Source organism: Antechinus flavipes, chromosome 1, assembly GCF_016432865.1.
Source record: "Antechinus flavipes isolate AdamAnt ecotype Samford, QLD, Australia chromosome 1, AdamAnt_v2, whole genome shotgun sequence".
Taxonomy (NCBI): domain Eukaryota; kingdom Metazoa; phylum Chordata; class Mammalia; order Dasyuromorphia; family Dasyuridae; genus Antechinus; species Antechinus flavipes.
Window position 1 is genome coordinate 215,596,729 of NC_067398.1, and position 12,913 is coordinate 215,609,641.

General features: G+C 36.1%; 1 protein-coding gene across 1 annotated transcript in view; it reads right to left on the reverse strand.

The window, feature by feature from the left end:
- Positions 1–12,913, reverse strand: part of GLIPR2 (GLI pathogenesis related 2) — a 50,218-nt gene that overhangs the window by 22,380 nt on the left and 14,925 nt on the right. Inside the window, exons 2-3 of the mRNA XM_051996290.1 lie at positions 9,012–9,120; positions 8,599–8,702 (exon numbers count right to left, since the gene is read on the reverse strand). Coding sequence (XP_051852250.1) covers positions 8,599–8,702; positions 9,012–9,120 — 213 coding nt within the window. The remainder of the gene's footprint in view (positions 1–8,598; positions 8,703–9,011; positions 9,121–12,913) is intronic.

Here is a 12,913-nt window from a genome sequence, read left to right on the forward strand (position 1 = left end):
GAGATAAAACTTTAAAAACTCTTAGAAGTTTTGAAAAGATTAAGTCAAGGAGCAGTTTAAAACAGCTGAATAAAATAGAATATTCATGGAGTATATACATTTGTTAACATATTGGTTGAAATTATATTTTAAATTATCAATGGATTTCAGTTCCCTATTTTTATTTTTATTCATTATCACTGATAACTGAAAACTAACTCTATAGTTTTTGCAAATGAGATGTTCCCTGGACTTTAACACGAAGATAGATATACTGAATTGACTTACAGATACATGAGAACAGTAGTATTAGAAGAGGGACAAGACTGAATTTAAAAAAATAACGTTCTGTTACAAAGGAAGGCTAGCTGGATTGGAGAGGGATATATCTGATAATGACTGGGTTACAAAAGTAAAAGGCACTGACACTATTTTTTTAAAAAATGAAACAGTGGGCCAAGATAGTGCGTTAAAAGCAACCAAGGTGAACCCTCTCAACATTCCCTTCCAAATAACTCAAAATAAAGGCTCAAATCAAATTGTTGAGTTACAGAGCCAAGAAAAGGTTAAGGTGCATTATTTTCCTGGCCTAAGACAATTTAGGAGGTTGGCAGAAACAGCTACTACAGCTGAGGAAGCAGCAGTTTTGAAAATTTTCAGCCTAGAGACAGTATGGGGTTGAACAACTCATCAGAAAAAAGATTATAGGAGAGCCTTTGCTGGCATTGGGTCCAGCTGGCATTGATTGGCAACTCTATGTCCTTATACAATTCTGGGTCACAGTTCCATGGCAGAAAGGAGTGCTGAGAGTTGGTCAAAAGGGAGCAGAGATCATGGTCACAGTTCCAAGGCACTAGTGTTTGTGGCTCCAGGGGAACAAGAGCCCTTCCTGGGTAAAGACCATAGTGCAGACCAGAAGAGTAGTAACTATATCTTTCCCAGGACCACACTAAAGAAGCATCAAAAATTGCAGATCTTTAGAACTAGCTCTGAAAAAGGAGCACAGAAAAGCCTGAAGCTTAGCATTGTGCCTTTCCACTCTCAGGTAACGAGAGTGCAACATCAATATAAAGTTCAAAGTCAGGGAATAGGCTAGAAAAATGAGCAAACAATAACAACAACAATAATTTGACTATAAAAAGTTACTATAGTGATGGGAAGACTAAGGCATAAATGCAGAAGACAACAATGTGAAAACAGCTATATAAAAATGTAAAATGAACTCAAGCCCAATTAGAATTCCTGGAAGAGTTAAAGAAAAAGATAAGAATAGCAAAGGAAAAATTAGGGGAAAATGATTGATATGAGAAAATTATGAAAAGAGTATTAATAGCTTTGGTAAAAGAGGCAAAAAAAAAAAAAAACTAAAGAAAACACCTAAAAAAAAAAAATAGAATTGAAAGGCAGAGCCACAATAGTGGAGAAAAGTTGGGCACTTGACTGAACTCTTCCAAATTCCCCTCCAAACAATTTAAAATAATTCTTTAAAATGAATTCTAATTCTTTAAAATGAATTCTGGAGTGGCAGAATCCACAAAAGGAACCAGATGAAAATTTCCAGACCAAAACAACTCAGAGGGTAGACAAGAAAGGCCTGTTACTCTCAAGTAAGAGTAGGGCACAATAAAGTGCAGCCAGCAAAGATCATATTGCAGTAAACCAGTAACAGGCTTCAGGATCAACCTATCCAGCAAAACTAAGGATAACTCTTCAGGGAAAAAAATAGATATGCAAATATAACACAGGGGAATAGTACAACTTACATATTTGAGGCAACTACATGGAGCCACTGAAAACCCAAATACAGAACAAAAATAACAGTAAAATATAAGAAAACCAAAACTAGAATAAGAGTTCAAACTGTGATGTAATAAAATTGTCAATGTCAGTGAGAAAGAAAGTAAATAAAATAGTATAAAAAGAAATAAAAATAACAAAATTATATGTCAAATTCAGCAAGCAACAGGCCAGATACAACAGCCCACAATTAATCTTCCTAATAACAGCATAGTTAGTGAGTTCCATATAACGGAAAACTTAGAGCGTAAGAGGAAAATGAAATAACATAAAGAGCCTTAGAAATGGAAATTGTAACAAAGTTAAAATAAATTTAATGGTACAAAGTCAAGGAGTATTTAAATATCTGAGGCTACATTTGAACTCAGAAAGATGACTATATTTAATATTCTTACTATAAATCAGCATTTTGAAAACACAAATATTACATTGCAGCGTACTGTCTTTTGATGGGCATAAATACCAACAAGGGATTCTTTATGACCCCACTTGTTATTTTCTTGCAAACACTGGAGATATTTGCCATTTCCTTCTCCAATTCATCTGATGAGGAAACTGAAGCAAATAGGGTGAAGTGATTTGAGGACAGAGGAAAAATTCCCTGGCTCTAGACTCAGATGGTCTGTGTGGCTTTGGCCAAGTCATTTAAACTATTTGGGGCCTTGGTTTCCTCATGCATAAATGATAAGAGTTGGACTCCATGAGTCCTCTTCCTATTCTAAATCTTTGTTCTTATGATCCTTCTACAAGGCTGGCAAACACTTGACAGAAACAACACGAAGGAAAAGGAGCAGGGACCCCACATCTGAATCCCTGCCAGCTCTAAAGAAAAACCCTGAGTTCAGCTATCAGGAATGCTTACAGACTCAAGTATTTCTGTAGCTCTAGGCTAGTGAGAGAACTAAAACTAAGCAGTAATTCTTGACACAGCTCCCTTCCCCTCCCAATGTGGGGAACCCAATGACTCTTCTCAATCTAATCCTTAGGGATTATATCCATAAAGATATCCCTGGACCTGATTAAAGGCAAGCTTTACTGGTCATCTACAGGCTTATGACTACTCAGAGACAGGCAGGTGGGACCTCTTCTGGTGGATTTCTGAAGCCTGCAGTCACTGTGTCCTTTAAGGTATGTGACCTGCTTTAGCTCCTCTTCATATGGGACGCAGAGGAGTGATATTCTGAGATTCTAAGGGCTATCCTATTCTTACTGTGTTAGACCAAAAAGAAGCCTCCTATTAATTTTTCAATGGCTTGTCTCATTATATTCCAAGTATGAACCTGAATTAAGAGGGTAAGGGCCCTCCTCCAACAGTGGGCAACTTTCCAGTTAACAAATTAAGCTGGGAGACTGATTGTTGTTGTTTTAATCATGTCGAACTCTTTATGACCTCTTTTGGTTTTTTTTTTTGGCAAAAATCCTAGAGAGGTTTGTCATTTCCTACTTCAGCTCATTTAACAGATGAGAAAATTGAGGCGAACAAGATTAAATGACTCACCAGGGTCACCAGGAAGAGGAATCTTCCTGACTTCAGACCTGACACTCTATTCACTGTGCCTCCTAGTTGTCCCTCAGAGACTGGTAAGGGTCACGTATAGACAGTTAACTGTGACCACTTATTTCCTATAGGTGACTGGTTAAACTCTTTTATAAGACAATAAAGACTGATGGGCCCTTATCCCTGGTGAACTCTAAGCAGGGAAAAAAATTCTTCTAATAATGCAGGATTTTTGATCCAAAAAAAAAAAAAAATTGCCCAGAAATAAATATTTCAAGTAAGGAAGGCTTGGTATACTGTCACTAGTTTAAATGAGGGGAGAAAAAAGAACCCAGAGGGAATACTTTTTCTATCAAGAACTTCAGTCAAAGGGACTCCTAGAGTAAAGACACATAATAATATAGCATTGATAGTCAGCCTGTGCCATCCTAGTTCATGCAGAGTTGTGAAAAGAACAGCAGATGATGGGTTAGAGGAGAACTATATTTCTTTGACAGTGACCAGATTAACAGTTTTTATGGGGCAAATTGTAGAAATATGTAGTGAGAGGACTAAAACTAAGCAGTAATTCTTGACACAGCCCCCTTCCCCAGAAGACAGTTTTGATATTTTCCTCTGTAATGTGTATCTTACATGCAAGCATATATGTCTGTTCACCTACATTCTAATTATTTCACGTTTTGAGTGTGCTTGTTTTATTTACTTGTTCATGTTATTTCCTTTATGTCATATCATGTATATATGGTAGATGCATTAAATATTCATAATTTTGTTACTTGCTATTGCTATAAACCCTGCTGTTTTTTGCATATGCTGTTACTTCATAGAGCTACTGATAATAATATTGCTTTACTTTTGTGTTGCTGTTATGCTTGTGTTCTTTGGATATGCATGGATATGCATGACTAAAATGTCAACAGGATTATGTTTATTAAATATACTGTTGATGTATACTTTCTGGGAATTGCATTCTGAGATCCCACCTGGGATGTCTGGATAATTATCTTTGTTCTCTTAAGAGTGGGTCTTTATTTTGATGTTGTGATATGCAATTCCAGGTGCCACTTGTATTTTGGCTGATTTGGTAAGGTCAAGCAAAATATTCTGATCCAGGGATAAGAAGTACCCAAAGGCTGTCCACTTGAGGTCCTGAGTTCCCTGGGGTTAGGAGGTTGTTTTTCTTTTGTTTTTGAAGAGGACCAATGACCTCAGGGAGGAAGTCTTGATTGGTATGTGAAGTAGATTTAAGCGAGGTAAAGTTGTACAAAGTCTTCACCATCGATGTCCAGTGGCAAGACAAAATAAGGATGATTGGCAATGGCCTGGGATGCAGTGGATGATCTTGACATCTTTTATGTCTGACCAAGCTTCTAAGTGCGCCTCAGAACCTGCTGCAGCAGCCTTTAAGCACTGTTGGAACAAATAACTTCCATCTGTCCATTCTGCCAGAGGAAATCATCCAAGCTTAGGGTTGATGGCCCTAACTCACCAACAGGTTTGAAGCCAGTTTGGTTGCCCTCTCTCTGGTTTAGTTTGTCTGCTGAGATAGTTTGTGAGGGTGCTCTGATGCACCTGTTACAACTTCTTGAAGCCACAGAATTCAGTGCCTGATGGACAGGAAAGGTGGATGAAGAGCCTCAAAAGGCTTCCACAAGCCCTCACATCAGAGGTGCTAGTCCTTCTGGAATACCTCCATATACCCCTGTGAGACTGTGCCAGAAAAAGGAAGCCTTTTTCTCCATCCATTTTGGAGGGAGTAGCTAAAATCTCCCACAAGGTAATAAATAAGCATGTACAAGAGAGCTGAGGGATAGTCAAGAAGCCTGAGGTGTTCTGCTACACAATGAATGAAAGATATTGGATTCATGACAGAATGTGGAGGCCAGGGGGCTGCCACTGGTTGTTTCCTTTGCTAATGTCTCTGTGCCCAAGTGGCTCAACCATAGGAGTCACTAGAACTTGGGGGTCATCAGTTCCTCCTCCTCTTGCTGAAGACCCAGATGCAGGAGTACCTGGACTGAGTACCGATGTTACCTTTGTTACCTGTGCTCCCATCAGGTGTAACATACAGGAGACCCTATAGCCACCAGAGTCAAGACAGCAGCTGTTCTTGTTAGCTGGGAAATATTAAATGATTAAAATCCCTTCTTCTTAGGGAGAGTATGTATTTGTTTTCAAGCTTATTTGTTTCTCTAAAGTTTATATATTGGATTGTTCTTCACCTGGTCAGGCAGCCAGTGGAACACTCAATGGAAGGTTGGGCTGGGAGTTACAAAGACCGGCCGGCCTCAGACATTTATGAGCTACATGACCCCAAGCAAGTCACTTAATCTCCATTTGCTTCAGTTTCCTCAAATGCAGAACACAGATAATAACAGTACCTACCTCCCAGGTTGTGTCCACCATATGAGATATTTATAAAAAGTACTTGCACTAGTATGTGGCACTTAGTAGGCTCTATAGAAATACTTGTTCTTTTTCTTTCCTCTGCTGTCTAGAGGCTGGTATTAAAATAAAACAGAAATTAACAGTCTCAATGTATTTTTGTTTGCTCAAGGGCAGTTGAGAGGGAAGTTACATTTGGTTACACAGAGAGGAAACTCTTTCAAAATTGTTGAAGTTTCCCAACTAGAGGTTAGAAATGAAACAAACAGGAATGTAACTGCCCCCAAAGAGTGTAAATAAATAAATCAAGTGAATCTGGCTCTAACAGCATACAGGAATGAGCAGTGTAAAGGAGACAAAGATTTGGTAAGAAAAAAAATTTCTTCCTGCTACACTCTGAGGGAGTTCATTTTCCATTTGTCTCAAAGAAACTTTTCTTCCTTGAAGTGAAATGCTGGTAGCAAAGTCACATCTGAAGGAAAGAGTTAAGTCTCTATCAGATTGGCTAACATATGGGAATATCAGGAAAATGACAAATGTTGGAAGGGATGGGGAAAATAGAGTCATTCATGAACTCTTGGTGAAGCTGTAAGTTCTCCAACCTATTTTGGAGAATAATTTAGAACTCTATACCCAAAAGTCTATAAAACATTTTTTTCACCCAGCAATATCACTACTAGATCTAAATCCCAAAGAGATTTTTTTTTTAAAAAAGGAAAAGAACCTATATGTACAGAATGTTTCTAGTAGTTCTTTTTTGTGGCAAAGAATTGGAAACTCAAGAGATGCTCATCAATTGGGGAATAGTTGTGGTATAATGATTGTGATGGAATATTACTGTGCTATAAGAAATTAAGAGCAGTATGCTCTTTAAAAAAAACCTGGGAAAACTTCTATAAACTGGTACAAAGTGCAGTGTGAAGAACCAAGAAAATACTGTACATAGTAATATCAATATTGCCTGATGATCAACTATGAATGACTTAGCTATTTTCTCAGCAATACAAAATTCCAAGATAGTTCCAAATGATTCATGATGAAAAAATGCTATTTATTTCCAAAGAAAGAATGCAGATCGAAGGATACTTTTTTAAAAAAATTCTTTTTTGGTGTTTTTTCTTCTTCTGGTCTTTGTTTTCTTTTGCAAAATGGCTAATATAAAAATATGTTTTGCATAAATTAGGAGGGGGAAAGAGAGGAAGGGAGAGAATTTGAAATTCAAAATTTTAAAACACAAATGTTAAACATTTTTAATATGTATTTGAGCAAAAAATAAGAGAAAAAAATTTCAAAAGAAACCTTTCTTCTACAGTATTTTGTAAACAAGCAGAGTGCAGCAAAAACAGTAATTACTGGCTTACTCCCATACATGCCACAGATATTTATCATTTATACCAGATTCACTTTTTTCTTAGGGTTTAATTTGAGGGATTTCTTTAAGTGTTTCCAGAAGCTCCTTTTCCCATCTTTTTTTGGGAATTCTTTGCTACTTTTAGAAAGGCCGTAAGAGTTTTAGGTTGGAGTGAAGGGCCCAGGACTGGACATAGTACAAGTAAGATAAAAATGATACAAAGAGGAAGGAGGATTGGATTCTCAGCTTAGTTTTTCCCCCACAGAACACAGTCCCAGTTCCAAGTCCAAAACTGCCCTTGGGCTCAAGTCCCAACACTGTTTTCTCTGGGTTTCCATGCCAGACTGGTTGCTTGCACCATCTGATCTGTAATCTTGGTTCCAGGTATTAAGGTTACCATGGCTCAAATTCCCAGGTCTGTGGTGGTGATCACCTCCAATATCTGAAACAAATGCTTCCAGGCCCATTTCTTGGAGTCAGGAATAACAGTAAGAGAGTAAGGGAAAGATTTTTTTATCCTCTCAGCAGCTTAGTTTATAGCTTCCAGTGCTGGACACAGCAGATAGAGTCACAAAAAGGGCAGTCCAAAGATGTGAAAGACTCAGTCAATCCAGTTTTGAAGATGCAAGTGGCCAATTAGAGGTAGGCTCTCCAACCTACGCACTTACCTGGTAGTTGATATAATAGGCTCCATATTAGGCAAACAGGGCATGGTCAAAAGGCTTCTCAAGGGCATCCTTATGCCAGAATTGGACATAGCCAGAGAAACCTGGACTACAAATATGTACACATATGTGCAAGCCAATTTAACAACAAAATGCCTTCCCAAAGAAAAATCAATAGAGAAAAAAAACCTCTCAAACTGAGGAAATATATTTTAAAACAAAAGAAAACATAACTCAACAAACCCAATGAACATCCTATTTTACTGAGTGTAATTAGGTGTCCTACAATAACTTTTTGATTGCAGCTATCTCTGAGATTGGTGACTGAAAGAGGAAAAAGTGTTCTTTTCCCTGATGAGGTAATTTCTGAGTAAAATATCCCAGTTTTCAAAATACTAATGATACTCAATAGTATATTGAGAGTAGTTCTAATTCAGTTTCACATAGCAGATAAGATGTAGATAAGTCTAAATAACACTTTCATGTAACAAATGGATTTTATGTGATACTCTCAGTTTAACAAATTCAGGAATGGGTTTAACAAATGCAGGAATGTAACAGAGCTATGTCTTAGGAATGCAATTTAAGATATAGGATTTGGGAATGGAAATGGGAGGGAAATAGAGTAGAAAAATCATATGAGAGGAAAGAAAAAAAAAAGGTTTTCATTTTTATACCATGAGTTAGATTGTGGTTCCAAGTGTACATAAATAGATACAAAATAGAACATGTTCAAATTCAGTCCAAAGAGGCATTATGAAAAAACAAACAAAATTCAGGTACAAATCAACTTTTAGGGAGAAAAAATCAGAACTTAAAAATTTTTCCCACAGTTCAGAAAAAAATAAAAGTAAGTAAATTTCAGAGAGATGAATTTAAAATGTAGCAATTCTGACAGGAGAGTATGAAAGAACCAAACATACCTGGTTGATCATAGGAAGCCCATGCTAGATTTTCTCCACAATTTCCCCTACTGGATTCTGAGCTATGTTTGAGAACCTTTGTAGTAGCCAGTGCCTCTGCATACCTAGCAAAGAAACTCAGAGCATTTACTAAAATTATAAGCAGAAATGAATGAACCTTAATCAAACTTCCAAATTCCCCCTTCCATAAAGCATGCTTATGCCTAAACCTTGAAAATGCATTGTCACAAAATCCAATTTCTTAAAAAACAAACAAAAAACCCCAAACTTCTTCCCTAATATTAAAATGACACTAAGAAATATTATGCAGATTCTCAGACAATATAATCACACAGGATACTTTAGATGCTAAGTATTTTCAAAAAGGCAGACAAGAGTATTTCCGAATCGCTAATTGTTAAAAACGGACTCACTGTTGTGCCTCACGGTTCAATTTATTGTCGAGTTTTAATGGGGGGCAGCCATGTTTCCGTCTATAGTCATTGTGAGCTCTTATGATATCTGAAGAAAACTGCTTTGAAGCTGAAACAATTCAAAACAATGAAGCATTCCATTAAATATTGTTAACAAAATAGTAAAAGAAATACCAGTAGGAACCAAAATTACTAAAGTAATGTAACAGAAGTTTGGAAAGTAAGTGGCATTTTAGGATTTGTACTTCAGAGGTACAATTAATTTGTTTTGGGATTGTTACAGAATCTTTAAGCTAAAGAACAATGAGTTAGTTCAGCTCTGAAGTTCTTTTAAGAAATAAAGAGTTTGAAAGGACAAACCAAGAGAAGGGGAAGGGGGTAACTCAAAAGATGAGCAACAGCAACAACATAGTCAACTTCTCTAGCCTTGCCTAGGACTTAATGAGCAAAGCAGGAAAGAATCACTGGCAAAGGAGCTACAGGAGAAAGGAAAAAGGAGGAGCTGTGTGACAAGATCATCAGCCCCTACAAGCATCTCAGATCATTACATTTAGTCTAAAGCCATCAGTTTTACCATTTTTTTTAAGGATGGGAGAAGTTCAAAGAAAAAGTCTGCTTTTTCTCCAACTTACCCTCATGGTGCCTTTTATAGACAGTACACAATACTCTGTCCACTTATAGACACCATACAATACTCTTCTTAATTCTTTACCAAATGTTAGTAAAGTATGTTGCTCAGCAACCTGAATTTTGTCTCAAACATAAAGAGTAAAAGGAATAAGCTAGCAATCAATCTAAATTTAAAAGAGCACAAAGCCAAACTTCAGGCTAATTGTTAGAACTTTCCTAATTGGAGTCTCTAAGCTATTGTGATTGTCTCCCTAACTTTCATTTAATATAAACTTCATAAAACAAAAGAGATAATGTGTGAATCTAATAGGTCAGCAATAAACAATATATAATAGCATAATAAACAATAAAAATAAGCTGTTATAACAGGGATGGCTGATTGAATCTCCAGAGACAAAGAAGGAAAAAAGGAGTATCAAAAACTATTAGCTAACAAATCCTATCTTCCATGTCAATATCTACACCCACCAATGTTACTATGTCATATATTTTAAAATAAAAATCACCATTAAGAAGATGGATACATTTAAAAGAAAAAAAATCAAAATTATAGACAGCCATATGAAAAATGCTCTAAATCATTACTGATTAAAGAAATACATATTAAAAATATGTGATATCTGAGGTATCACTTCATATCTATCAGATTGACTACTATGACAGAAATGGAAAATGACAAAAATTGGAGAGTGTGTAGAAAAATAAGGACACTAATGTACTCCTGGTGGAGTTGTGAATTGCTCTAACCATTAAGGGAAGCAATATGGAATTCTATGCCCAAAGGTTATTAAAAACTTTGTACTTTTTAACCTAGCAATACCATAGTAGGTTTGTATACCAAAAAGATTTTTTTTTAAAAAGGAAAAGGATCTATACATACAAAAATATTTGTAGCAGCTCTTTTTGTGACGGTAAAGAATTGGAAATTAAAGGGATGCCCATCAATGGGGGAATGGCTGAACAAGTTATGTTACATGATTGTGATGCAATATTATTGTGCAATAAGAAATGATCAGAAGGATGCTCTCAGAAAAACCTGGTAAGATTTCTATGAACTAATGCAAAATGAAGTGAGCAGAACTAGAATATCATATACAGTAACAGTATTATTTGATGATCTACTGTGATTGATTTTATTCTCAGCAGTATAGTGATCCAAGACAATTCCAAAGATTTATGATGAAAAATACCATTTACCTTCATAGAAAGAACTGATGGTTTCTGAATGCAGATTGAGGCTTCCATGTATTTTTAAAATTTTTTTTTTTGTTTCCTTCTTTCTCTCTTTTATCTTTTTTCCCTTTTGTAATGTGGCTAATATGGTAATATGTTTTGCATAACTATACATGTATAATCTGTGTGAAAGTGTTTGCATTTTCAAGAAAAGAGAAAGAGAAAAAGGGAATCTGGAATTTAAAAAATGAATATTAAAGTTGTTTTTATATATAATTGAGAAAAAGAAAATGCAAACATTCTTTAAAGAAATATGTACATGTAATTTTGGATATCATCTTCACCTTGAAATGGAATCTTTAGTTGATAGCATGGTTCATACCCTCTAAACCCTAACTTCAAAAAATTTTAAAGGCTACTTCTTTATTTCTCTTCAAGAGATTGTAGCAAGGAACAGAGCTGAAATGGTAAAGTGATAAAAAAAATGCATTAGAGTCTAACTCTCCCTTTCCCATACCTCCTCAACCAATATCTGGAGTGTACAAGAAGGAATTCTTATAAGGAAAGACAAAAAATCTTTCTTCTTCCCCCTCTGAGGATAACTTAGGGAAATGAAAATAAACAAAATAGACAAATTAGCAAATCAGAAGCATGTAACCCTGGCCAAAGTCCCAGTAGAGAACATTCTGGTATCGAAAGAAAACTCAAAGAGGGCCAAGACTGGGCACCAGAAAGAAACCACAGGAGATCCCTGTGCAAACAATAGGTACAGAAATGGATGTTATCTAGCAGCATTGTAATCCACACCTGGTATCATGTTCCAGTTACAGAGGTGAGAAAAATGTCCTTGAGCACTGTCTGAATACTGAACACATTTTGGAAAGCACATGGTAGCCATGTGGCTCTGATCCTAATTGCAGGGCACAACATCCCAGGTCAAAGAAGACTGTGCATTCACAGAGTCTTCAAGCAGGCCAATAGTGGCTAAGTCAAGTGGTGGTAGTTTGAACCTCCCATTCAGAAGCAAGTCAATGGACTCAAACAAACCTGGATTAAGAATTTACAGAACTCAGACAAAGAGGGGCAATGAACAGATCCCTCCCTAAATCACACCACCTCAGAAGCACTGAAAACTTTCAGGCTCCCAGTCAGACCTGGGAAAGCAGCAAAGATTACATGAAAATTAAAGCTCAAGCCAGATATTACTTCCACCCCCAACCCAATAAGTGTGTAGAGTCCAACACCAACTAAAGATGAGAAGTCATCTGGAAGAATGAGCAAACAAAAAAAAAAAAGAACCTAGCAACAAAGAGCTACTATGGCAACAAGGAAGTAAGCTCATGACACCAACATAGAAGACATAGAGTGACTCAAAAAACAAAACAAAACAAAAAACCTCAAATAAGTCCAAAAGCAAACCCTTGAAGATAGATGCAGTGGGATACAAGTCCAAGAAAAATTCCCAGAAGAGTTAAAGCAAGAGTTTTTTTTAAAAGGAGCTAAAAATTATTTTTAAAACCAAATGAGAGCAGAATAGGGAAAATTATGGGAAAAAAAGGTGAATGTTAGGGAAGGAAGACATAAAAAGAGTACAGTTTGAAAAAGAAATACAAAACTTCACTGAAGAAAATAACTTCTTGAAAATAAGAATTGGCTAAATTGAGGTTAATGACTCCATAAGATATCAAGAAACAATAAAACAAATCAAAATACTGAAAGAAAAAATAGAAAATGAAGTATTCTCACAGGAAAAGAATCTGACTTGGAAAATAGAGGAGAAATAATTTAAAAATCATTTGATTACCTGAAAGTCACAAAGAGTCTGAACACTATATTTCAAGAAATCATAAAAGAAAATTGTTCTGCCATCTTTGAACCAGAGTGCAATCCAAAATTTAAAGTTTCCAGGTCAAGGGAAAAAAATAATGTAAACAATCAGAAAGAGGATTCAAGTACCAATGAGCCACAATAAGGATGACATAAAATTTAGCAGCCACCACCATAAGGGAGTAAAGAGTTTAGAATATGATATTCCACAAGACAAGGAATTTAAGTTTATAATCAAGAGTAATCTACCAAGAAACACTTGAATATAATCC